The 27,023-nt window shown below is 41.2% G+C and overlaps 1 protein-coding gene across 1 annotated transcript in view; it reads left to right on the top strand.

The window, feature by feature from the left end:
* Nucleotides 1-1,081: 1,081 nt before the first annotated feature.
* LOC311292248 (uncharacterized protein) overlaps nt 1,082-27,023 on the top strand; it is a 50,798-nt gene continuing 24,856 nt past the window's right edge. The window contains exons 1-23 of the mRNA XM_084411858.1: nt 1,082-1,237; nt 1,315-1,445; nt 4,037-4,195; nt 4,330-4,510; nt 8,852-9,063; nt 9,211-9,399; nt 9,520-9,662; nt 9,804-9,963; nt 12,803-12,886; nt 13,048-13,185; nt 15,561-15,677; nt 15,797-16,014; nt 16,134-16,324; nt 16,868-17,080; nt 17,168-17,319; nt 20,191-20,265; nt 20,379-20,458; nt 20,554-20,635; nt 22,283-22,420; nt 23,019-23,181; nt 23,282-23,385; nt 23,479-23,616; nt 24,700-24,813. Coding sequence (XP_084267984.1) covers nt 1,329-1,445; nt 4,037-4,195; nt 4,330-4,510; nt 8,852-9,063; nt 9,211-9,399; nt 9,520-9,662; nt 9,804-9,963; nt 12,803-12,886; nt 13,048-13,185; nt 15,561-15,677; nt 15,797-16,014; nt 16,134-16,324; nt 16,868-17,080; nt 17,168-17,319; nt 20,191-20,265; nt 20,379-20,458; nt 20,554-20,635; nt 22,283-22,420; nt 23,019-23,181; nt 23,282-23,385; nt 23,479-23,616; nt 24,700-24,813 — 3,168 coding nt within the window. The 5' untranslated portion in view covers nt 1,082-1,237; nt 1,315-1,328. The remainder of the gene's footprint in view (nt 1,238-1,314; nt 1,446-4,036; nt 4,196-4,329; nt 4,511-8,851; nt 9,064-9,210; nt 9,400-9,519; nt 9,663-9,803; nt 9,964-12,802; nt 12,887-13,047; nt 13,186-15,560; nt 15,678-15,796; nt 16,015-16,133; nt 16,325-16,867; nt 17,081-17,167; nt 17,320-20,190; nt 20,266-20,378; nt 20,459-20,553; nt 20,636-22,282; nt 22,421-23,018; nt 23,182-23,281; nt 23,386-23,478; nt 23,617-24,699; nt 24,814-27,023) is intronic.

The raw sequence follows: 27,023 nt of genomic DNA on the forward strand, positions 1-27,023 counted from the left end.
GTAAGTGAGAAGAACATTGGCTTTGTAAAGTCCCAAGAAAAGCTGTTGTGCTATATTATTCAAGAATCCTGTCTTATTCAAGATCATGGTTCATTAAATAATTCACCATTGTGCCCAAGGGACTACTGGAGATGGCGAATCTTGCTTCAGAGACGAGAGCCCACTTTCATCTTGATGCCAAAGTAGTAGCAGATGGACATCCATTCTCCCTCTCGGTCAACACCACACATGCTCGCGGCAGGAAGTTCATAATACAGGCCTTGCTTAAAAATGTCTTCAATAAGGAAGCATCACTCTCAGGCAAGAATCTAATAGTGATCACCTTTTTAATGGTCCCAGAAGTCTTTTTTTCCCATTCACTTTCTCATTTGTCTTCATTTCAAAAGATTTGTCAGTGTAGAATTCTAAGCATGATATGACATACAAATTTTAAAGTAATAAAGTATATGATCATTTGAACTACTCCTATGAAGCATTGCGAATGGCGTAATAAAAAACTGTGGTAACACTTTATTTCGATAGTCCACTTTAGACATTCTACTAACTATAAGTAATTTAGCAACTCCATGTCAACTAACTGTCATTAGAGTATTAGTAAACTGTCTGCTTAATATCTGATAACACTTTATTTTGATGGTTCCCCAACAGATATTCTACTGACTAAAAGTAACTTGGCAACTACAAGTCAACTAATTCTACTAACCCGAACCCTAACACCTAACCATAACCTAACAGTCTACTGACAGTCTGCTAATACTCTAATGAGAGTTAGTTGACTTGTAGTTGCAAAGTTACTTATAGTTAGTAGAATGTCTAAAGTGGACTATCGAAATAAAGTGGAACCAAAACTTTTTATTGATTAATAGATGGATGGATGGATGGATTCTTTATCGCTTTGAAATTTGGAGCTTGGATGTTCTTGAAAGATTTATACATACTTGTTAAAACTAATTTTCTCTATTGACAAACTGAATGGAATTTTTATTTCCAGAACCACACAGTTGTGCTCTATAGTTACTTCTCTGGGACCAGTGATATGATGATTTGCTGCCAGCTCTTTATGTTCTGCTTCACTTCACAGTGCAGCTGGAGAGAAGTCTGGAAGATGGCCGGAGACATTATTCTATAGATGCCGGGTTTATTTTGCCTAGCGCTGTCAGCATCAGAGTTCTTGGGTTAGTAAAGCAAAGGGGCCCAGAGTGGAGCTCTGCTGTCAGGGTTAGGTATGGTGTACAAGGTAAGTCATTTCTACGATAAAAAACGCAACAGTTCAAGACAAGAACACAACATTCATTCAGTTATATATTTTTCCAGAGGATTCACAGAACATGCAGGAGTGTCTCATGAACCAGAACCTTCACAGCGAGTCGGACCCAGTACAGACGTACCGTATAGCAGCAACACATGAACTCCACTGTTCCCACTTCATCAACCTAAACCACAAGGTAATATCTATTTGTTTTCCTTGATATATATATATATATATATATATATATACACTAACCTAAAGGATTATTAGGAACACCTGTTCAATTTCTCATTAATGCAATTATCTAATCAACCAATCACCAATCAACCAATCACTCATCTCCACTACAAATAGGAAAAAGAGGCTACAATTTGCACGAGCTCACCAAAATTGGACAGTTGAAGACTGGAAAAATGTTGCCTGGTCTGATGAGTCTCGATTTCTGTTGAGACATTCAGATGGTAGAGTCAGAATTTGGCGTAAACAGAATGAGAACATGGATCCATCATGCCTTGTTACCACTGTGCAGACTGGTGGTGGTGGTGTAATGGTGTGGGGGATGTTTTCTTGGCACACTTTAGGCCCCTTAGTGCCAATTGGGCATCGTTTAAATGCCACGGCCTACCTGAGCATTGTTTCTGACCATGTCCATCCCTTTATGACCACCATGTACCCATCCTCTGATGGCTACTTCCAGCAGGATAATGCACCATGTCACAAAGCTCGAATCATTTCAAATTGGTTTCTTGAACATGACAATGAGTTCACTGTACTAAAATGGCCCCCACAGTCACCAGATCTCAACCCAATAGAGCATCTTTGGGATGTGGTGGAACGGGAGCTTCGTGCCCTGGATGTGCATCCCACAAATCTCCATCAACTGCAAGATGCTATCCTATCAATATGGGCCAACATTTCTAAAGAATGCTTTCAGCACCTTGTTGAATCAATGCCACGTAGAATTAAGGCAGTTCTGAAGGCGAAAGGGGGTCAAACACAGTATTAGTATGGTGTTCCTAATAATCCTTTAGGTGAGTGTGTGTATATATATATATTAAGAAAATATATATAAGAAAAATTAAAAGAGAAATGCTATGTGGTGTAACTATCAAGTAAAAAAAAAAAATCTAAGTTTGAAGGTTCAAAAGAAATTAAAACTTTTATTCAGCATTGATGCAATAAAGGGATCAAAAGTGACAGTAAATACTGATTTTTTTTTTTTTTCAAACTGTTTGAATCCTGAAAAAAATTTTTTCACTGTTTCTACAACACACAACTCTTTTCAACATTGATAATAAGAAATGTTTCCTGAGCAATAAATCATCATATCATACTTATTTCTGAAGGATCATGTGACACTAAAGACTGGAGTAATGATGCTGAAAATTCAACTTTACCATCACAGGAATACATTAAACTTTAAAAGTTAGTAAAATAGAAAACATTTATTTTAAATTGTAATATTAATTCACAATATTACTGTTTTTACTTTATAATAAGTATACAGTCATAAAGTACTTACAAATAATTTGCAAACTATTAGTTCATAGCTAATAGTTTATAGTTTATTGTCTCTACATTGCTAATGTTTTAATAAAGTATATACAAATAGTGAGTTCTTCATTTGTTAACAACTTATTTAGCATATAAGTGATGTACAGCATTTTAAACCATTAGCAAAGGAGTCAGTAATGGTTATTAGGAGTTAATAGTTCTCACTTAGGTCACGGAAAATCGGAAAATGTCATTAAGTGCTTTAAACCAACTTTTATGTAACATTAATTTAATTCATATTAAATATTTCTTAGTTTACAAATATATTAAGCACAGACACACACATGGTGGGTTTCCGAAATTTATGGGCACTTTCCATAGAAATAATACATTTTATACTGTACAAACTGTATATTATATCCCCAAATCCTAACACAAACTGATGTACTTAAACGTTAAACGCATATTTTCTACTTTTCTACCACTAATAAATTCCTCTGCACTTAGATTCTATCTTCACTGTTCTCAAAGAGCTTGATGTGACCAAAAAAATATTTATGGTGAATAATAAGTTAAGTAAGCATAAAAAACATTACAATACTTCATATATGAGCTAATTAAACAATATGCTAATTAAAAATAATTACATCAATGACAATGAATGAAGAAATCTATTTGTATATAGCCTATTAATATATTAACAATGTAGAGACTAATATATACAAAATATGAATTAACTATAAACTGATAGTTTTTTTTTTAAATGATTTGTAAGTATTTTATTACTGTGAACTTATTATAAAGTGTTACCGTATTTTTGATCAAATAAATGCAGCATTGATGAGCATAAGAGACTTTTAAGAGCATAAAAAAAACTTTCAAAAACCATAGCCCAAATAATATACCCCAAACTTTTAAAAGACTCATTTACAAATATCATGAATTATTCATTTATAAATATCATTAAGTTTTTAAGGAGTCACAGTAAATTAAATTTTACAACCTGAACCAATATTGCCTTAAAAAGATTATATTATCTGAATTTTTGTGTTATAAATCTTATAAACCTTGACGCATATGACCTTGGTCATATGGGGTTTCCGGGGTCCACTCTATGATATAATTTCCTGTTTAATGTTTTGATTAATTTTTATTTCAGAAGTTAAAAACATGCTCATCATAGAAGAGCTGTGTTTTGATTGTACTTCTAGTACTGTACCCACAGTGTAATGCACATTCTGTGCTGATTTATGATAACAAATATGGAAACCTGCTGAATGTTTCAACCAACAGATTCACCTTAGACATGAACGGAGCCCAATCCATGTTCAGTCATCGCTTGATATAAGCTATGGAAAGCAGTGGAACCAGAGCAGCAACAAACACAGGATTCTCTTCAATCAGTCGCTCAGAAACAAGTCTGGACCCGGCCTCACCAGTTATGCTGTAGAGGTTCAGCTTAACTAAAATATTCCAATTGAATCTAGAATGTGTACATCAAATGTGCTTTCTCATATTATTACATGTTTATGCTGTGGTCTTCTACGATTGTGTCTCATAATAATAACGTATACTGACTCTTCCAGCTCAGCCTGCGACTCCTAGACAGAGGACTGAATTACAGAACTCAGCTTCTGCACTCTTATTTCAAGAAAGAAAAATCTGAGAGCAGCACCCACCTGAAAATCAATTACAACAATCAAATTCCTTTGGTAGCTGGTGTCCACTGGAAAGATGTGTCAAAGACCTCCCTTCAAAAGTGGGAAGGTGTGTAAGTATATATTTCCCTTGATGGTCACCAACCAGAACCATTGGCGGAAGTAATTGCTTTTTGGCAAGTTCGCATCGCAGGAACTAGGAAAACCCAGCACAATAGGATGGTGCAGGCATGACGTCACTTTGTAGGCCAACCGGCAAATAGCATAACGCTGGTTCCCTCGACAAAAACCCAATAGAATTTTTCCATAGGATTTTGGATTAGCGCTAAAAAACAAGCTGTGTGATCAACAAAAGTTAATGATACTTCCACATTTTGTATATCAAGATAATTATCACAGATGAACACAACTTTTATGAATTTTGAAGCCTTGCAGTCGGCAGAAATAAAAAGCTAAAAGTAGGCTATAAACCAACTACACCACGGTCCCACGAATACAACGTCACCATGACTAAGCTTCACACAACTCTTTCAGTTTTTATCTAAAACATTTTCCCAGAACGTCTGAGTTAGAATAGTGTATAAGAGCACAATTATAAGCATAACGATGCTGTAAAAGCGGACTGAGTTTACCTTTTCAGCATGATGACGTTTACTCTCCTTGACAGCCTCTGAAGTCCCATTTAGCCACTTGTTAGCAACCGTTTTTTCAAGACACGTAACAGCTTTTAAAAAAATCACAAGTTGGGTAATATTGATGTTTTTTAAGTCGTAGAATAAAACGTGAAAGTGTCTTGAGCTTGTGTTCACCACAGACCTCATTTCAGCCATTTAACCAAAACCCCATTGCCTTCGGGAAGATGGAACCGGAAGTGCTAAAATGCTAACTTGCTTCCGCGTTTTGGCCTACAAAGTGATGTCATACCAGGTATATGACGTCAGAATCCCGGAAGACTAACTTGCTAGTGGTTCCTTTGAGATTTTCCATTAAGGTTTTATACAACGCAAATTACACACACCCATAGCAAAAACGCAAATGTTAAAGCAGTTATGGTCATTTTTGAAAACGTACGGTTTTAATAAGTAAGTAGATTGGGATGTGAGGCACTGGAATTTGTCGTATGAGATTTGGTTTCTTAGCTCTCCATTTTAGCTCTGTCATTTTATGTATTTCTTATCACGAAGACATATGTTCAAGTGTTCTTTTTCCCAATAAGTTGTAAAAACGAGGTGTAAGATCGTGACTGTGTCTGGGTGTGACCTTGATGTCATGGCTCCTCCGCAGAATCACTACTACGCAGACTCGGGCTCCGAATGTAACGATCACCAGCTGGAGTGCCTCCGGATTGTTCTTTGGACTGTGATTCCTGCCGCCTGCCTCGACCCTTGCCTGTTATCGACTTCTGCTTTGTGATTACCTCCGTTGTTCTGTCTGCCCCTGATTTACCCTGCCTGTTAAATATACTTATACAGAATACTTCGCCACACCCAGATCCAGCAGCTATGACCTCCAGCAATCCATCAGGTCGGATCTCTCCTGATCTTCCCAGCATGAGCCGGGAGTTCGCTGGACAGATCGCGGCCTTGGCCCTGGATAGCCTCGATCTGTTCCAGTACACCTGGGGGTTTGTTCCTCTCGCTGCCTCTTGCTCTCTGGGTGATGAGGCAATTAAGTTGTGTTACCGGCTGGGGGCTAAGGAGGTCGACCCGAGGGAGCTCCCCGATCTCTCCGGTCTGGATTGGAGAGAGGCACTCTCCAGATGTCTAGAGAGCTTCCTTCCGTGGCACGCCATGTCACCGCCTGCACTTCACGCCAGTCCAGCCGAGCCTGCACTTCACGCCAGTCCAGCCGAGCCTGCACTTCACGCCAGTTCAGCCGAGCCTGCACTTCACACCAGTCCAGCCGAGCCCGCACTTCACGCCAGTTCTGCCGAAGCCAAGGCAGTATGCGTCATGCCCGCCGCCCCTGAGACTGAGAGCGTCATGCCCGCCATGCCTGAGACAGCAAGCGACATGCCCGCCAAGCTAGAGCCTTCACCGCTGGTCCCGTCCAGCACAGAGCCCTCTTCATTGCTGGTCCTAACCAGCTCAGAGTCCTCTTCACCGCTTGTCCTGTCCAGCCCAGAGCCCTCTTCGCCGCTGGTCCTGTCCAGCTCAGAGCCCTCTTCATCGCTGGTTCCGTCCAGCTCAGAGCCCTCTTCATCGCTGGTCCTGTCCAGCTCAAAGCCCTCTTCATCGCTGGTCCTAACCAGCTCAGAGTCCTCTTCGCCGCTGGTCCTACCCAGCTCAAAGCCCTCGCTGACGCTGGTCCCGTCAAGCTCAGAGCGCGCTGATCCTGACCCAGAGACTGAGCTTCACGTCACTTCTGCCGACCCAGAGACTGAGCTTCACGTCACTTCTGCCGACCCAGAGACTGAGCTTCACGTCACTTCTGCCGACCCAGAGACTGAGCTTCACGTCACTTCTGCCGATCCAGAGACTGAGCTTCACGTCACGTCAGCCGATCCAGAGACTGAGCTTCACGTCACGTCCGCCCGTCAAGAGTCTCGTCCCGCCGAGACTGAATCTGTTCCTGAGCCTGAATATGATCCTGATACTGAGCCTGAGTCTGTTCCTCTTCCTCTTTCTGAGCCTGTGTCTTTGGACAAGATGGCCGACTCCACGCCTGTGTCTTCGGACAAGATGGCCGACTCCATGCCTGTGTCTTCGGACAAGATGGCCGAAACCACGCCTGTGTCTTCGGACAAGATGGCCACTGCCGAGCCAGTGTCTCAGGACAAGATGGCCTCCACCGATCCAGTGTCTGTTCAAGTCACGTCTGCCGAGCCAGTGTCTCCGGACAAGATGGCCGCCGCCGAGCCAGTGTCTCCGGACAAGATGACCGCCGCCGAGCCAGTGTCTCCGGACGAGATGGCCGCCGCCGATCCAGAGTCTGTTCAAGTCACGTATGCCGAACCAGTGTCTCCGGACAAGATGGCCGCCACCAAGCCAGTGTCTCCAGACAAGATGGCCGCCACCGAGCCAGTGTCTCTGGACAAAATGGCCGCTGCCACGTCGACTGAGCCCTCAGCAGAGATAGTCGCCGACACGCCTGAACCTGAGCCCTCAACAGAGATGGCCGCTGTCACGCTGTCTGTTCCTGAGCCGGTGTCTGTTCCTGTGCCATGGCCGCCTGAAGGGTTGTCTCCTCCCTGGCCGCCTGAAGGGCCGTCTCCGCCCTGGACGCCTGAAGGGTCGTCTCCTCCCTGGCCGCCTGCTCCGCCCTGGTCGCCTGCACAGCCTGCTCCGCCCTGGTCGCCTGAACAGCCTGCTCCGCCCTGGTCGCCTGCACAGCCTGATCCACCCTGGACATCCGTTCTACTGCAATCTACAGGTCCTTTTCTGCCCCACGGACCTGGCCCTCCATCCCGCCCCCGGATCCGCCTCCGCTCCACCTCCCTCCTGGACTGTTTTTGGAGCGTCTGGAAGCCGCTCTTTGGGGAGGGGCTATGTAACGATCACCAGCTGGAGTGCCTCTGAGAGTCACCAGAGGGCACTCCACACCAGACTGATCACATCACAAACTCAACTTCCCATCATGCCGCTTACCTGGGACTGATTGCACATACACCTGCAGCTCATCCACACTCATCTCATCCACCTGCAGCTCATTCACATACACCCATATAAACCTCTGTCACTCTTCAGTTCACTGCAAAGTATTGCACTGCCCTGGCGTACAATTTCTGAGCGTTTTCCCCGTGTTTGCTGAACTATCTCTGACCTTGGATTGTTTATATCGACTACTGATTCTTCTGCTTCCTACCTCGACTCGGACTGTTATATCGACCTCTGATTGTTCTGCTGCCTGTCTCGACCCGGATTGTTCTTTGGACTGTGATTCCTGCCGCCTGCCTCGACCCTTGCCTGTTATCGACTTCTGCTTTGTGATTACCTCCGTTGTTCTGTCTGCCCCTGATTTACCCTGCCTGTTAAATATTCTAATAAAGCTGCAAATGGATCTTACTGCGTCCTCCACTTCGTAACACCGAAAGACATACTCAGCAACAACTGTTACTGGGACATTTTGGCTTTATTTTTCCAAGCAGAAGCAGAGATTTTTTTTACAGTCCATATTTCAATCGCTTTTACGTCTACATTCCATCTCTGAAACCCACAAAATCACATCTCCGATTACAGCCTCCTCCAGTGACTGAATTTTGTTTTTACGTGTTTTAGCTTTACTTTATTTAGACCATTGCGCCCACTGTTGGGGGGCGGAGTATGACTCAGAAGTATTTAAAATTACTAAATTATTAGTAACTTAAACCCCCACCCAGACACACAATCACATTTCTTTTCCCACCTCAATAAATGTTTTTATCGAAGAAGATTGAGTTAATGAAACGTCTGGAATGACAAAAATAAATTGTGTATAAATTAATATATCATGTGAATCACTACGTCCACAGGTTCATTCAACATGGATACACCCTGGCTCTATGTCTACATTGCCCAAAAACTAAGTCAGCCGCAGCGGGGCATCACTCAGTTTAGCTCTGAGGTCACCACACGGAAACTAGTCAACATCCGAAGTGTTACACTGGAGGGTGTCTTCAAGGATAGGGGTAAAGAACGACAAGGCCAGCTACACCTTTTCACACCGACGGTCAGTTATATCAAGGTGAGTGTACCTTCTGTTCAACACCTGATTAAATCACTAAATTTTTCTGTATTTCTGTCAAGCTACCTCATTCCCGAGCCTTAGAAACGTTTAGATGGTCAGCTTCAGGATAAGTGCATGATCTTAAGTGTACTGTTATCGTTCCAGGTTGGTGGATGGAGCATGCTGGGTAAGCGTGGAGTTAATGCTTCATTCTCCATCAGCACAGCCTGGACACCAGCCTTGCATGGGGAAATCTCTGTTGGCAATGGTAAGCAAGTGAAGGCTCTGGAAATAAGTGCAGGCTATGGCAAGCGGGACCTCAATATTTCTGCAGTTCTCAGTACTCTGGATAAGGTACCAGAAAACATGTTTTCATGCTTTTGAGGTTTAAATATGTTTCCAAAATATGCACTGATCCAAAGCTGAATTAGCATGAAAGTTAGCCATTCTGGACTTTGTTTTCTCTCTGAGCAGAAGCTAAAGAAGAGGCTTCTGATGATGAATATGACCCTGTCGGATCTCAAAAACCCTTATGCAGAGCTACAGATGGAGGGTGCCATAGAGGAGATACGGAAGGACAGGAGGGTTTATCAGAAAAGATGGAAGCTAAATTTCAGGTCTGCCCAGAATATGAAACCAACTAAGAATTGTGATGATGGTGGCAACTGCAGTAGGAACAATGCACTGATTTTAACCACAGTGCTGTAATACACTATATCTATAAGCATGTTTAGTTATGTTTTTGCTTCTTCCAACAGACAACCATTCAAATTTCTCCCTCAGAGTCTCATCCTCCAGGAGACATTCACAAGTGATCTACATCAGAAGGTTTACACTTTGGAGTCAAAGGTTCTAGTCCATGGAAACAAAAAGGCCATTCACATCCTGACTCTAGGTTTCCAACCACAGCAGCCATATGTGAGTCTAAACATTTTCTACACATTGTGTAAGTTTGATTATTTAAGAAAGTCATAAATAATAATAATAAGGAAAGATGCCCTGTTGAAATAGGTGTGATATATGGTTTATTGAAAGCATCAATTAAAATTATTGTGACATGTGAAGGGGGAGTAGAATTCATACATGCAGCAGGCTTCTCGACAAGAAAGACTTCAGCATAGGATACACCTGTGCATCCTCGCTCATAGCTCCTCTGGAAGCTTCCTCACTCCTCATTCCTTGCCTCCTGCAATTAGAGAATTGAGATGTCATTCAAGATGGCTGATCTCGATCGGTTTCTGGGTCACAGGCTGGAGGACGGAGGAGCGAGGAAACAAGGGCTGCGTTCCAGTCCAAAATTGTCATGCCCTTCACTCGCTAACTTCCCTTCATTTTGTTCACTCGGATGTACGTCATTGCTTACGTTGCACGAGTGCCCACTACTGGTGGAAACTTTAAAATTTCCCTTTAAGAATTTGTTTAATGCAGCATCCAGATGTATATAGGTGTGTTTGGGTTGTTTTAAAAAAATATATATATAATTATTATATCATAGAGTTGTTTGTTGTGGTGGTGATTAGACGAGATCTGTGGTAACGTCACAATCGTACTGCATTGTGGGACATATAGGTGCCTGAAATGTACATATGAAGTACATATGATCCCTCGGTCAAAATCAAGGGAACGAGGGTCTGTCCATATAAACTTCCCTCGTCCACTTCACAAAATGGAACACACTTCAAAATGGCGGCAGGGATTCCCCCGAGGGGAAGTGCTTAGGGAAGTTTGCAAGTGCGTGCCTAAAAGTGGACTGAAACGCAGCCAAGGAAGCATCAAATTGAGTATTGAGAAGCACCCCATGCTTCCTACTATCTATTGAGAGCTTCCTTCTATCTAAACAACACTCACTTCCTCTACTACTTTACCTTGTTTTATGCTAGAGGTGGGCAGCTTAGAGCCCCTAGTGGACGGTAGTAGGATGGCAACCAACTATAAACCATACAGTAGTAACAGAACTATGGGCTGTTACAATTCTGTATGTAGTGTATCCTTCACATCCTTTAATCACCCACAATCCTTTGGGCACATTCCAATTCATGAAAAAGAACTGGTGAAAAATTAATCTGCACTGAGCTCAAGCAAATGTATTGAGCAATGCAAGACAAAAAAATCAGGATGAAAGTATTACATTTTCTTTTGTATTGTTGTCGATTAATCACATAAACTCTTAAAGCTGTAGTCTACGATGTTGAAAATCGGTCGAGAAAGCCTGAGACGGTTGGGAAGTTTAAAAAAAATCATCCAGCCCCTCCACACACACACCCCTCCCCTCTGTGCTACCTGATCCCTCCCACCGGGAAACGACCTGAACAACGTCACTCAGTCAAGCTGTGATCACCGGTAGTAAACACATAGCAGCACACAGCGCATCTTGTTCAAATTCCGATCGGCTCGAACAGAAACCCGCTAGGCCTACTGAAATATATTCAAGCACTTCAAGAAATATAATTACTTTGAGCCGTGATAGGCGATGCTAAACGGCTAACATTCCAATGCCGACCGGCAGCATGAGCATGTTGTCAGACTGATAAAAAGCTATTTATGTAACACCTCACACCATAAAAGTATAAATAAATGCTTAGCACTACCTGCTCAACAAAAAGTCAGCCGTGTCAGCGTCGGTTTTCAGTCCCAAATCTCCCTGAAGCTTCCTCCAACGGTCAATGGTGGACCCTATATTGATTCTACTTTGAGTCCGGCGTTCTTCACAATTTTTTTTTTTATCTTTGCTCTTTGCTCTACAGACTTCTCTACTCTTTCTTCCAACCTTGACTGTAGGGGCAAGCAGGGGCCGCTTGCTGCTGTCGGTTTGTTTTTTCTCCATTGCTGAGCTGATGCTACTTTGCTAGCTACCATATAGACTGTCAGCTGCTTGCCCGCGAAATTTCATGTCGCAGGAGGGGGGCGGGGTGAGGTGCGGTGGGGTGGAGACGCGAGCGCCAGGTGGAGTTTCGATTGGATGAGAGCAGTTGACCAATGTAAGCTGTCCGGCCGGACAGCTTACATTGGTCAACTTCTCTGCAGCTGTACATCCAATAGAGTGAATGGATTTTTTTCATTCTTTTTCCTCTTCATATTGTTAGGATTGTACTGTAGAACCATAACCAGCATCTAAACGAGGTTATTAATAATGAACAATCTTTGAAATTGTAGACCATAGCTTTAATTATTAAACCACTGGTAGACCACAGACAGTTATCATTCACTGTGCAACATTCGTTGAAAGTCTGTAAATACAGAGATTTTTAATATAAAGTATATATTTTTTAAATTCATTTTAGCAGTATATTTGTGCTGTGACAAGGGGGCGGAAACCTTAATAATGTAACCAGTGGTGTCCAGTCCTGCTCCTGGAGGGCCACTATCCTGCAGAATTGACCTCCAATCCTAACTAAATGGACCTGATCGAGGACTTCAGGGTTACTACAAACTACTAGGCAAGTCTATTGGGAAAGGTTGGAGCTAAACTCAACAGGATATTGGTCCTCCATGGTCCAGTAGCAGAATTGGACACCCCTGGACTCATTCTAGCATTCAGTGCTGAGGAGGACTCAAGCATAGAAGGCTTAGAAGGACTGGTCTAGGAAGTATCCTCACAAGGATGCAGCCTTCCTATTACGAAGCACAAAGACATTTGTTTAATTTCTGAATGAATCAGTGTTTTTGAATAAATTGGTTGAATGAATGATCCAAAGAGCCAGCCAAATGTGATGCAAACAATGAAAACAACTGTTGTATAATATGGTTTATTTGTCAGGTGTGTTCCTCAATAGTCCAGTCTTTCAGCACTGAGAGAATTCCTCAAGACTCAAAGATCTGCGTCACAGTCCAAAACAAACAGGTAAGCAAGCAGACATATTTGTCTCTGAACAGTGCCAAATTACACCTAAATAATGTACGGCTAGTCTAATTTTAAGTCATATATAGGATCGTAATTTTACATTTTTTAATTACATTTTGTCTTTGTTCCTGGGAATGCGCTAACTTCACCTCTCTGTGAAGAATGTGCATGAAATTCAGGGCAGGTTGTGGACTGGAAAAGAGGAAGTATTTGCAGCCTTTGGTCAGGTACAACTTCATGACCTAAAAACATCTCAGCAAGGTATTACAATGAAAGCAAACCTGTCCAAGCTGTTTCAGGTAAACAATAGCACTTTTTTTTTTTTTTTACTTTAACTTCCCTCGAATCTTTGTAATCAAGTATAAGCAAGTCTCTAGTTAATTATATTCTGTTCTAGTTTACCTTCATGCAAAATAACTTCAAAGTTTGCCTTTACAATATACAGTACAGTGTTGAGAAAATGTGTTTGCCTCCATAATGATTTTCTGTATTGTAGCATATTTTTACACTGAACATCATTAGATCTTCAACCCAAACAAATGAATCCACAAAAGTGACCCTTCATGAACAAAAACTCAACAATAAGACCTAGAGCACTGTCGCTCTAGTCTGACTACATCAGACTTCGTACTTCCGCTAAATTTCATTTCGCTTCTGTACTCAGTCTGAGACCGCGTCATAGCTTTCCGTTTTCCTCCGGCCTGAAAACAGCCGGCCAATCAACGAGCAGAGGGCGGGCTGAGAGCCGTGACGTAGACGCTGATTGTAACGTGGATGCGTAGATTTATTTCACATAATCTGCAAAAGTCGTTCACAGCCATGTCCACTCCGGTATTTCGCTCGATGGTTTTGTTTTCGCATCATACATGTGTTTACAGTGGAAGTTAGATGCGGCTGAGCATGCGCATAACACACGCCATAACCAAACGTTATGTGATTGGCTTACGGGTAACCAATGATTTTAAGCTTCAGACTAGCGCCCCCAGGCGGTAAAGAAAACGTTTTTCTATTACGGAACTCCAGACTCTCTCTACGAAGCAAAGCGAAGTAGCAGAGTCTGGTATTACCAGGCTACTGTCGCTCTGTAAAAAAAAAAAACATTCTGTTTTGGTTATAGAAAAAATTTAAATGTCCAGTTTTCTTGATGTTAGTGGATTTTTTTTTTTTTTTTTTTTTTTTTTAAAGGTTAGTATGATGTTCCTGAAACATTCTTTCAAACATTCAAACACCTATGACTTCCAGCTACAGCTTTAGCTGAAATCAACTGAAGATAAAAGAAGATATTAAATCTCTCAAGATCTCAGCAGAGGATTAAACAACTCACAGCATTACATCTTCACTTATTACTGTCCAGATTGTCTTTATTTATTTTATGCATGTACAAAAGTTCTTACTGAGATTAAAAGAGGCTTAGATGTTGATGTTTTTTAAATTTTTTATAAGTTTTTAAAAGTCTTATTTAAGCCACTACAGCCTCTTGTGTAAAAGTTGAGACACACTTAGACATCAACACTTATATAAACCTCAACAATGGTGACAATCAAAAAATATTCAAATATAAATAGTAAAAGAATCCAGCTGCAGAATTTATTCATGCTCTAATGCATGTTGGGAGCCATGCAAAAGTTGTGTATGCTGGCATGAAGCATGTCACCATTGTTGCATTTCATATGCCGATTGTTAATGTATGTGAGTGTATAAATGACACCATAGTTACAACATTAATTAATACCAGATAACATTGAACAAATATTCTATTAACATTATTGGAAGAATATTTGTTCATAACTTTGAAAGAACATTGCGAGAACATTATGCCAAAATTATGAGAATGTTCCATTTTAGCAGGGTTGCTCTCTTAGGGTGTTTTCACACCTGGCTCGTTTAGAGCTTTTGTTTCAGAACCTGGTACGTTTTCTTCCTTACTTTGGTTAATTTAGCCATAATATGAAAATGTCAAATGCTCTGATCCGCTCCAAAAAATTGGTCAGAGATTGCCTGAACGAGGTGGTCTCGGCTTGCTAGAAAACTCTGGAGCAGTTCCCTTGTGGTGAGAAGGCAATCCGATCCAAGGGACCAACAAACCCGGTTGTATGATGGGTAATTACATACATTCAGTGAAAAGCAGCAATTTGTTTTGCTAATGCCTCTCAAAATGAATCGTGGGTTAACCTGGCGCAAAGACGAAGTGAAATGCCTACTTGAAATTTGTTCAGATGAACATATTTCAGAACAACTGACCTAAACGCATAAAAATACCAACAAAGCTTTGATCCTTGCTCAAAATGATAAAGCAATATAACAACAGCAACAAAGAAAGCCACAACAAGCCCAGAGCTGCTGTCTATCCATTCTGAAGGATGATCGCTATGAGTGGAATCCTGGAACATACAGTAAAAGTGCACTAATAAGAGGAGAGTTTACTTGCACGTTACTTTTATTAAACATATTTGGTCTGATTAGAAATGTTGCCTTGTGAAAGTGAACCAAACCAAGAAGAAATTGCAGCAATTGTAGCAATTTTGATCCCTGTTTCTGAACAAAGCACAATTATCTACATGTGTGAAAACGTCCTTAGAGTCAAATTCATATGGGAGGCAAAGAGTTTTTCACAGCAATGTTTTGTTGCACCTTTACAATTTTTCAGTGGAATTAAGTTAAGAGTGTTTTTCAGCTGGATTTCCCGAACTCTGTCAGCCTAGATCTTGAAGTGCTCAGGAGTCACAAGATCACCAGCGAGTTTGAGTATCACTCTGAAGGGAAAATAGCCATTGACGGCAAGAATTATCATGTAAATACCTTGAAAAGTGCTCTTTTGCAAGTCATTTATTGCATATTTCTGAGCATAGTTCTGTTGATGAATGCATGAACTGATATTGAGTGCTTTGCTTGTTTTTCCTGACATTACAGGCTCATGCAGAAATAACAGTGTCACCTTTTGGAAACATCAGCAGTTCTATCAGCCTGAAGGCAGATGGAAAAAATTTAACACTTCACTTTACACAAGAAAACAAAGTGGCAAAGGGCATTAGTGATGTGTGTATCCATGCTGGCTTTCATCAGGCCTTATTCCCAGGGCTCCCTTCTGATGGTCGTATTCATTTAGCTGCTAATTCTTCTTCGGAAAGGTAAACTGATAACAGTACTGTCGTACTGTGGGACAAGACATACTCTATTCACTGTGCATCATGATTGTTTTATTACCTATCATTTGTTTTCAGCCTCTATCTTTTTTCTTTCTCTCTAGTTTTTTCTTGCATTGTACAGTAAAAAAGGAAGAGGAGATGTTTAGTGCTCATTTGAGTGGAATTCTACCACATGATCAGTTGCGACTGTCTCTTTCAGGGGATCTTGTCAATTCAATACGAGATCTCACTGCTTTACCTAATTCAGCTAGTTTGGTTGGAGTACTAACTCAGTCAAAGGGTCTAATTGAAGGTAAGTCCAAGATCAATGTGTCAATGCATTTACTGTAATACGCTGGCACATAGATTCATTAATAGAGTGCAAATGAACATTTGTACACCAGCTTGCGGACTTTTGGGGACAGGGCTTTCTCTGCCAATGCTCCCACACTCTGGAACAGTCTACCACTCCAGATCCGCTCTGCCCCATCGCCCCATGTTCAAAATGCACCTCAAAACATTTCTTTTCACTAAGTCCTTTGACCCCTTTGACCCCCCGACTTATGGTCGACTTATGACTTATGGACAGTAACTTTCAGAGAGTAATCTACCTTACTTCCACAACTAAATTGTCTTTTGTTACCTAACCTTTGTCAGTTTTTTTTGTGATTATATTTGTCATGTAAATCTATAATAAATAATGTCCATTCTTATCCTGGTCTAATTGGAAAGCACTCGATCTGTAACTTATGTGGTTACTGAAAGATAGTTTGAAAATGTTATTATTGTATGTGTTTGTCTAATATGTAAATGTTAGTGCTTGATACTCTCATGTTGTTGTGTGTTTGTGGTGCAGGAGAGCTGACCCTAGTAGTGGATGATTCTGTATATGGACTGGAAGTGACTCGTCAGCATGAGAGGAACTCTGGAGAAGAACTTAGTGCCTTACTATGTGTAGTTGCTATGGAAGAGTCACTGTGTGTGAACATCAGCAGCAATATGACACAGCATGGGTGCAGAAGTCTTCATACCCAGCTGTCTCACACTTTCCCTTGGCTACGTTCCGCAGGTACAGTACACTCAGCGGCATTAGCAGACTCTAGTTATGGCTGTGTGGTAGAGTGTAATATGTTTCTGTCTCTGTCAATTGGAGCAGGGCTTCCATTTAACAGCAGTGCAGGTGTGAATGTGAACTGGAATGACAGCAGAGTCGGTGCCCAAATGGAGCTCCACGCAGGGGCCTGCGGCCTGAGAGCCACACTGGAGCAGAGTTCACACCACAAAACACAAATGACCGGACACTCTCAGGTTAGAGAATCACAGTCATTCAGTAATTGTGAATCGCTGAAAGTCTCCTAGAGTCTCAAATCTCATTCACACTAACTGACACGCAAGAACAAATTAAGTATGTGCACACTTTCTTTTTCTTCCTTGTTCTTATATGCCAACCCCAAGGAGGCCACAGGAGATCTATGCCCTAATTATAAACCCCAGATCACTGGGGGAGAACAGCTCATACTTGAGTAAAGGCATTTTTTCAGGACAGTAGTTAATGGTTAAACTATAGAATGCTACAATGACAAGAAGGGAGCCATAGGTGATCCAACTCTATTAGTCTATTACTCTACTAATCATCTGGAGAGACCTATACGCTGATTTCACGCAGCCGCCATTTTGAAATCGAAAGTGAGGCTCCGGTGGGAAAAACCCCGGAAGTAAAGATAAACAACAATGCCTTTGGACTACCAACCTGAAGCTGCTGCCGCGATTTACACTTTTGGATGTTAATATCCAATATAGGATATGTATATCATTCCTGCTTCTTTTTTTACTTTCTGAATTATATAAAAAAAATATTTTATTTATAAAGTAATTTCACTGTATATAGTCTAAAGTATGAAAGAAATGTATGTACAGTTTTAGAATTGACACAACATCATTAAACACAACAATACGCCATCGCATTCACGACTCTCCTATGATTAAAGGCGACACTTCCGGTTTTCTTCCCACCGGAGCCTCGCTTTCGATTTCAAAATAACGGCTGCGTGAAATCAGCGTATAGCAGCACCATACCAAAGGGGAGCAAATCCCTACTTCAAGACCCGACCATTTGGGGAGGGAGGTAATAAAACAGAGGGAGTCTTGAGAGTTGCATCACAATCAAAAAACATTCATCCCCCCTGAGAGTAATGTGCTCTGTGCATATGCTAGATTCTTATCCCTCAAGAGAATCAAGCAATAACAGAGCCTACCATGAATGCATCGCCATGAGGGCCTCCCATTTCCTTGAGAACCGAACACGCTCTGTGCAAATGCTAGAATCTTCTCATCCCTTGGGAGAGAATAAAGCAAGGACAGCTTACTGCAATTGCAATGCAATTAGTGCACTCAGCTTTTATCTCACACCGTGTCCTAACCAGACGCGATGCGATAAGATTCCAGCGACAGATCATTTCTGTCCACACTAGACGCGATGCGACTGCGAGATTGCAAAATCAATCAAAACCCACAGCCAATCAGAACAGCGTGTGGGCGGAGTCTCGCGGCAAGTGCACAGCACCAGAGAGTAATCTTGACGGCAATCGCAAGAAATTGGCTAAGTAGGCTATAATCAAATTCACATTACACCATTTAAACATTATTCAAATACATAGGCTACTGAGTTCTAAAACAATCTTTGTCAAATAATACACTTGTTTGTTCACAATTTGAACGTCCTTGTTTCCATTTGTTTAAAGGTGAACTAAGTAACTTTTTTACCTTAACCGAACAGCTTCGGAGTCATTGGAATAGTTATATGACTTTTTTCGGGTTGAATGGTGGTCGTCTCGCACCCCCCCAAGCGCCTGTGAGCCGAAAAACCACCCTTGCAACTTTGGGCCGGCAGGCCGCCGGCCTCAGCGTCAGGAAGTATCGCGTGATATCAGGTCTCGCGATGTAACGAATTGCTTTACGGCAAAAAAGTATGCTAAAATTCTGTCATTATTGCGCTCCCTCACGCTGTTCGAACCTGAATGAACGTTTTAAAGAATGTCCCATCTGCTTTGATGTCGTTCATCTACTAGCCTCTGGTATCTGAGAGTCGCCAACGAGTTTTTCGACAGTGTTGTCAAATATCTATTCCGAAGCTGTAGGGGGAGCTCTATAGAGAAACCTGCAAGCAAAAAGCGAGAATACAGCGAAGAAATTCCCGAAACTGCATAGCCCTGCTTTAATTTCAAGATCTGAGGTGAACTATCCATTGTTGCTTTTACAGCTACAAAACTGGGAGCACTAAATGATATTCAAACTCACATTACACGCTTTTAACATTAAATAAAGCACATAAACAGTACCTGAGATTATCATTGCCACACTTTGTATTTGTTGTTCCAGCGCGACGTCACAGAAAAATAAACCCCATAGTCGCGTGTCGCCGCCGCGGCTGGTTAGGACAAAATTAACATGGAAAATATACCTTTTATCGCGTGTTGCGGCGTCGCGTCGCGTGTAGTTAGGACATGGTGTTACACGCGCATACAAACACTTTCTTTCTTCTTCAGAACATAAAACAAGTTATTTTAAAGAATGATGGTAACACAATAGTTTTGGTGACCATTGTTTGTCATTGAATGGACCAAAAAATGTATTTTGTCTAAATATCTTCTTTTACACAGAAGAAAGAATGTCATACACTACAGGTTTGAAAAAACTGGGAACTATATCCCTTTAATATTTTTCTCACACTGTATAAATGGGTTTTAAGCTTAAAAAATATTTAGCTGCCATTATATTTTAGGAAAGAAGACACAAACAAGGGGATCATTATATTTTGGGGGTCCATGGTTGGTGTCAAAAAGTTTGACAACTCCTGATCTAGAATGAGTGAATTATGCTGGTCCTCAAGCCATTCTAACATCCATGTGGGATAAATGTGGACAATCTTTTTTAATTGTATCTGTGTTTGTTTTGAAACCACCATTAATTCCCGCCTTAATCAAACACATAGTAATAATCACTTGTTGAAGAATAAGCAAGCATCAGTTTAGTGTGCATTGCATTGGTATACATATGGATGCCCCAGAAACTCCTTACATTCTGGGTCATTTCTCATGTTGTTGAAGGGAAATGCCTCTGATTCCACACTCCTCTCCTACAAGTAAAGCAAACTGAAGGCACAGAGGCTTGTTTTTACAGGTGAAATGCACAGAGGGGATGGACACGGGCCACCTGCTGGGCGTCTGCTCTGGGCATGAGGAAGACTCATTGAAGGTACATATGTATGAACATTCAAGGCTGTTTCCTTCTTTTGAAGAATGATTCAGTGGTCACTGTGAACATTTGATTGTGTTTGTACATCAGAACTCATCCTGATATTTGTGTAGGTTGGAATCAGAGCCAGTCTTTCTAACTCTCAGAGTTCAGCTTTCTCATTTGATCTTCAAGGTCACCACAATACCACCAGGTATTATTATAGGAAATATCACTAAATTTACATTACAATAACGAGATACAAATGTTTAGACTGTCCAGATGAATCAGTTTTGATGTCTTTTTTAGCAATGGACTAATGGTGAACATTTCCCACAACATATCAGCTTTACACCCGTACCTTCCATTTGAGTTTCACTCAAAATCACAGGTATGACAATCAGGTTACTTCCATTAAGCAACGCTACTATGTTTTTTTTCTTTTGTAAATAGAATACTGCACAGTGTATTTACTATTGCATACTAGTTTTTGTGTATGTTAATGCATGATAAACATTTTAAAGGAGCATTCAGTAGTTCTCTAGCTAGTGTTAGCATTACTATTCTTCGTACCGATTCCACACTGTTGTTAGGCACTGTACTGCCATCTATATTGTCTTTATGAAAATCACACTGATACTATTGAGTTTTAGGTAGTGGTCTAGACAATAATTAATTCACTTACCTGTAGATAGCATGATAATAAATGTGTTTCATTGTCTAATTTTCGCATCACCAAACAACACTTCACTACTAGCGTATCTACAGAGATGGCAGCCAATGAGTGTGAGGATTTTTCCAACAGTAGGGCGACCTGCACCTAGCCTGACTACGTCAGACTTCGTACTTCCGCTCAATTTCAGTTCGCTTCTGTACTCAGTCTGAGATAGCGACCTATCTCCCCGTTTTCAGTCCGGCCTCGAAACAGCCGGCCAATCAACGAGCAGAGGGCGGGCTGAGAGCCGTGACGTAGACGCTGATTGTACCGTGGATGCGTAGATTTACTTCACATAATCTGCAAAAGTCGCTCACAGCCATGTTCACTCCGGTATTTCGCTCGATGGTTTTGTTTTCGCATCATACATGTGTTTACAGTGGAAGTTAGATGCGGCTGAGCCTGCGCATAACACACGTCATAACCAAACGTTATGTGATTGGCTTACGGGTAACCAATGATTTTAAACTTCAGACAAGCGCGAAAGAAAACGAGAGAAAGAAAACGCTTTTCAATTATGCCCTTCCAGACTCTGTCTACGAAGCAAAGAGAAGTAGCAGAGTTTGGTATTACCAGGCTAACCTGCACCAACCATGTATAATTAAAATACCTTTTATAAAAAAATAAGTACAGTGTTCATCTCATATGAATGTATACCATTCAGATGACTCTTCACAAAAGCAATTTATTTTTTGAAGCGTACTTAAAAAATAATCATAAATAAACTACTGAATGCACTTTTAAGTATGCTAGAGTGTCGTCAAATGACCTCATTATGCAGATGTTTGATTTCCAAAGTAGTTACCCAGCTTACAGGGAATGTTCTCAGAACTTTGGCTAACATTCTGGCAAGGTTCTCTCAAAGTTATAAACAAACCTTCTTGTAGTAACATTAGTATAATGTTCGTTCAGAGTAATCTGGTCTTTAATAATGTTCTCAATGTTTGAACAAAAATGTTATTTATACGTTGTTCATGGAAAAAAATAAATTGTTAAAATGTTTTAGATGAATGTTCTTCGAACAGTTTTTAAAAAATGTTTCAGAATGTTCAGAGAACATTCAAAAGCAATGTTCCCATAATGTTTGAAAAATGATAAAGTGTAATTCATGTTCCTTTAACATTCGCAGTAGGCTACTTTGAAAAAAAACATCAAAAAAAATTTTGTTTTGAAACTTCAGAAAACATTCAGAAATAAGGGTTTCGTAACTTAATTGGAACATAAGCAAAATGTTCTTAAAACATATTTTTGTTAGCTGGGTATTATTATGCATTTTTAATCCTTTTTGTTTGTAAAAATGCCTTACGTGTTGTTCCCTCACAGTTGAACCACTCGCGCTCTTCAGTTAAAGGCACTGCAGAACTTCTGGTTGGCATGAGCGGATTGACTTTTGAAGCTGAGATCTCGAGTACAAACTCTGGCTTTAAGCAAGTGCTGGTGTTCAACCACTCTATACCTCAGGTAGTGTAATTATGAGTCAGCCGTAATATAGCGTCTTCTGTAAAGGCGTGGTCACATTTACAGATTCTCAGCGAAATCCAGTCATTTCAATAGGAATCCATACGATCTTCACATGAGGTTGAAAGGTTTCCCAGCGGATATTTCACATGGGGTTCAAGTTGGTAACTAAAATTTTCTGCGTGGACCAATAGAAAGCTGCTTGGTTTGAAAATTACGTCTATGTGAGTGAGCGGTGCTTCATACATCATTGCACTATTTGTGACGAACAATGGACCTTTTTTGAACATGAAAATGTTGCAGATATTTCACTATGTTCAACAGGCGTAATGCAGTCATCTTAATAGTAAAGTGGAATTTTTACATGGCTTTTGAATCTAATTACATTTTGTTAAACTTTGAAAATTCAAATGGCATGTTTACCAATAAAGATCTGCTAAGTTTGGAAGTAACCTCCGAGTAAGTGATACATGCATCGCTATTGATAATGGACGATTTCGCCTAAGTTATGCTAATGTGACCATGCCTTAACACTACATGAAATATGCTACATTATGTTGTGTTACATTACATTTTGATGAATGTGTTATTTCTATACCAGCTACACTCGTTGCCCAGGAATCTGACAGTGAAGACATGCTATGGTGGAAAGAGAGGGTCACACACTCTGACGCACCGAGCACACTGGGAGAATCAGGATTTAACACAGTCTGACTCTTCAGATGGTGAAACACAATTACAGCAAAGTTATCCAGAACTGACAGGTGGCTATACCACATTGCTATTGAGAGTGAAGTTGCTTATTTGGTCACGTGTGGCATCAGTTATTATCATGAACATGCTGATATGTCTCTCTAATTGTAGGAAAGGCTCAGGGTTGGGGTTTGGATCTTAGGGTAGAGAATGACTCTCAGAGAAAACTAGGTGATCTGAGTGTTGACTGTACTCTTTTTGGAAGACATGATCAGGTGAGGCCAGACAGAAGTATCTGGGGGTTTTGATGTGGTTTGTGCATTTATTTTATCACATCTTCCATATATAAGTCTCTTGCGTGTGTTCAGGTCAGAATTCAAGGCTCTTGGAATTTGGTGAGCAGAAAAATGGATTCATTAGAGCAGAAACAACCCTTTTTCTCAACACTGGCTCAGTTTCACATACATGCCCTATCACACGGACCCAGGCATGACAGCAACAATCAGGTACACAGCTGCCATTCTCAAAAACTATCTATAACAGACTTCCTCAAATCCAACCCTTTAGTTTAAACTCTGGCTGGGTCCAAATCGCCCAATATAACCTTAAATAGGGCACTATTTGAGGGGACAGCCATTTGTAGTGGTGTCCGAAACAATAATGGACATTATCAAGTGACATTATCAATCCCACAATGCACCGCAATAACAAGTGTACAACCGATGTATGCGCAGTGGCTATGAGAATACCCATAATGCACTGTGAGTTGTGCGCCGAATGAATTCCTGCTTCTGAACAAAAGATAGCACCCGCAGCTGAATCATCCATCCATTTTCCAAACCGCTGGTGCAATGTGGCTACAGCGTAATATTATACAGGTATACATTCCTTTTTACTTGATTAGTAAATTGTTTAATTAAGGTTTATACATAGTTTCTATGACAGAGTTCAAGATAAATCTTTTCATCTTACTACTGGGGCTGTCAGTTTGCTAAGTTTCAAATAATTATTAAACAACAAGCACAATCAATGCAAAAACGGCAGCCCTTCGGCGCACTCAGTGTCCAAATGATCTCACTCGTTATCATTCACTCCTTCAATTGCACTATATTAGTAGACTAATGTAGGGAAATACTGAATGAGGGAATATGGGGTGATTTTCAGACACAGCTCCTGATCAAACTCACCTACCTGCAATTTTCTAGTTTCTCTTAAGGCCTTGATCAGCTTGCTCGGGTGTCTTTGATTAGGGTTGGAGTTAAAATGTGAAGGACAGTGGCCCTTCAGGGCTGGATTTGAGGAACCCTGATCTATAATCTCAAATAATATCTACACTTTAAGAGCCCCCTTCATATTCCCTATACTCGCAAATACTGTTCTTTCTCTCAATTACACTCTGCAATCGCAAATACTTCCCCTCCATTCTATTAATACTCCCAGTTTCGCTGTTTATATTTTCAAATACCATCCATATTCACTTTACATTTTCAAAAACTCTCCAGATGCTAACAAACTCTTCATTTCTCATACTTTTTTAAGATACAAGAAGTCAAATCTATGTAATATGAATGAGGGTTGTGTTTCTGTAGGCCCGTCTTTCAAGGGACCACGGAAAGCCTATAAATATTTCTGTAACAGTGAGTGAGCACTGGCACGATGACTCCAGCAGAGGGCAGGCCTGTGTCTTTCTCTCACCAGGCCAGGTACTCCACAGCATTCAACTTCTGCAGTTTCACTAAACTTTCATTTTATAAACATTGGGTCTCACTCACTAACCGTGCATACCCACAGATTTGTGAGTTCAATCTTTTACTGTAAGGATGCACCGGAATGAAAATTCTGGGCTAAAACCAAAACCAAAAATTCAGGATGCACTTGGCCAAAAACCGATTATTTTATTAATTTATTTTATTTTATTATTAATTTCTTTGTATAATTGTTATTAATATCAGACTCTTTAATTAAATTCAATAATTGTATTTAATCTGATGGGACACAGGGGAAAGTCCAAGGGAAGTGGTTGAGTGTGGGGTGTTTAGGGAAGAGGACTCAGGAACAACTGGGGTGTGGTATGGGGACAATAATTCTTCTGAGTTATTCAAGAATTCGTCAGAAAACTCTTCAATTGTCTTAGGTCTTGTCTCAGTCTCTGATGGTGTGAATTTTGTCCTCCATGGTGCCTATGCTCTCCCTCCCCAACCTGTGTCCCGCCTCATAAAGTGGCACTTGTCTGGATGCCGTTTCAGACCTGCCGCTGCCACTCTTCCTAGCACCTCACTGAGGGATGCGAGTGCTTCATCAAACGACTCGGCATGGACTAAGAGATATAATATAAGACATTCAGTGCGTGAGACTCTTTCCAACACTTTGTCCATGAGCCGTTCAAATGTGGCTGGAGCGTTGCAGAGCCCGAATGGAAGGACTTTGAACTGCCAGAGGCCCTTATTTGTGCGGAATGTGGTTTTGGGAGCAGACTCAGGAGACCATGGCACTTGCCAGTAGCGGGACTCTAGTCTAGGCAGGGGATACAAATCTTTGTTGAGCTGCCTATATTCTAAACAGAACCACCACCTGGAACTATTTTTCCACTGCATCATGACAACTACTGAAGACCACAGGCTTTTTTGAGGGTTTCCCTGCATTCCACAACTGATCCTTGGGCACTGTCTGATCAGATGGCCTGGGTGGCCACAGCCCCACCAAACTGAAGGTCGGTGGTTTGGGCGGGGCTCTGAGGTGGACTGACCCGGGCGCAGAATTATCCATCCACGTGGGTGACCCGGGGCACAATTCAGTAATTTCTGCAGCTCTCACTATTGGACTCATTTCATCTGCATCAATTTCAACTCCCAATACCTCCCTTTCAATAGCCTCTTTGGCTGAGCACCTGGATAAATCTGCCTTTAGCAAGCTCATTCTGGACTGACGGCGGCATTTCAGCATAGGTGGTGCATTGACATAAACATTCTATGTCGTTAGCTAAAATGCAGTGGGACTCACCTTGTCGTCTGCGTCTGTTATGAAATTCTGTCAGGCTGGCTATATTGTCCAAACTGTCTATGAAGAGTCCAAACCATTGCATTATAATAATTTCTTTCCGCTGGACTCAACAACAGCAGGCAGGCAGCCGCATCGTCAGTGAGGCACAGCACTAACTGCAAAGATTTATGATTTTCAGACCAACCTGCAGCATTAGCTAACAGTTTATGAATATATCCCAATTCGTCTTACTGGAGAACCGTGGCGTTTTAATAGCGAGGGTGTCTGAGTCTCTGGTGTATTCACTGCGGGCCTGGGCACTTCATGTCGGTGCCATTTTAGGAGCAAAGGGAGGCGCGAACCCAGCTTCATCATCTTGTAGCATGATAGCCTCTCTCATTCTGGCCGCATGTCTTAAAGCTCAGCGTGGATCTGCCGCCGGGCCGTGTGTCCACATACACTGGCCTTTTCCCCTTACAATCTCCTCCACCATCTCTTCTTGCCCGCGTCCCGTTGTCCATCTCTGCGGCAAATGCTCAGATCTTGATTTGGAGTCCGTCACTTTTGACACCAAATGTAGCATTTCGCTATTAGTAGAAACCAGGTGGTTCTTTCTCGTTCCTAGACTTTATTAAAGAACTAAATTAACATTGCAGAACATTTTGCAGAACATACAGAGTTTTTTATGTAAATTACCTCGGGCATGCAGTCGCTCATTTAGAATACTCCAAATTCATAAACACTAGAACGAGGTTAAGAACAAATTCTTGTGTGTACACACATGTTGTAAATTAGGCGTAAAGTGTTTGTGAGAAGTTCAAATTTGCATATTAATATGGATAGTGAACACAGTTATTAGTGAATGAGACCTATTGTTATGACTTATATTGACTTCTGATTGGTAAATCATGACTTTCTGTGGGCTAATATTTTT

Source organism: Rutilus rutilus (genome assembly GCF_951802725.1).
Source record: "Rutilus rutilus genome assembly, chromosome: 6".
Classification (NCBI taxonomy): Eukaryota; Metazoa; Chordata; class Actinopteri; order Cypriniformes; family Leuciscidae; genus Rutilus; species Rutilus rutilus.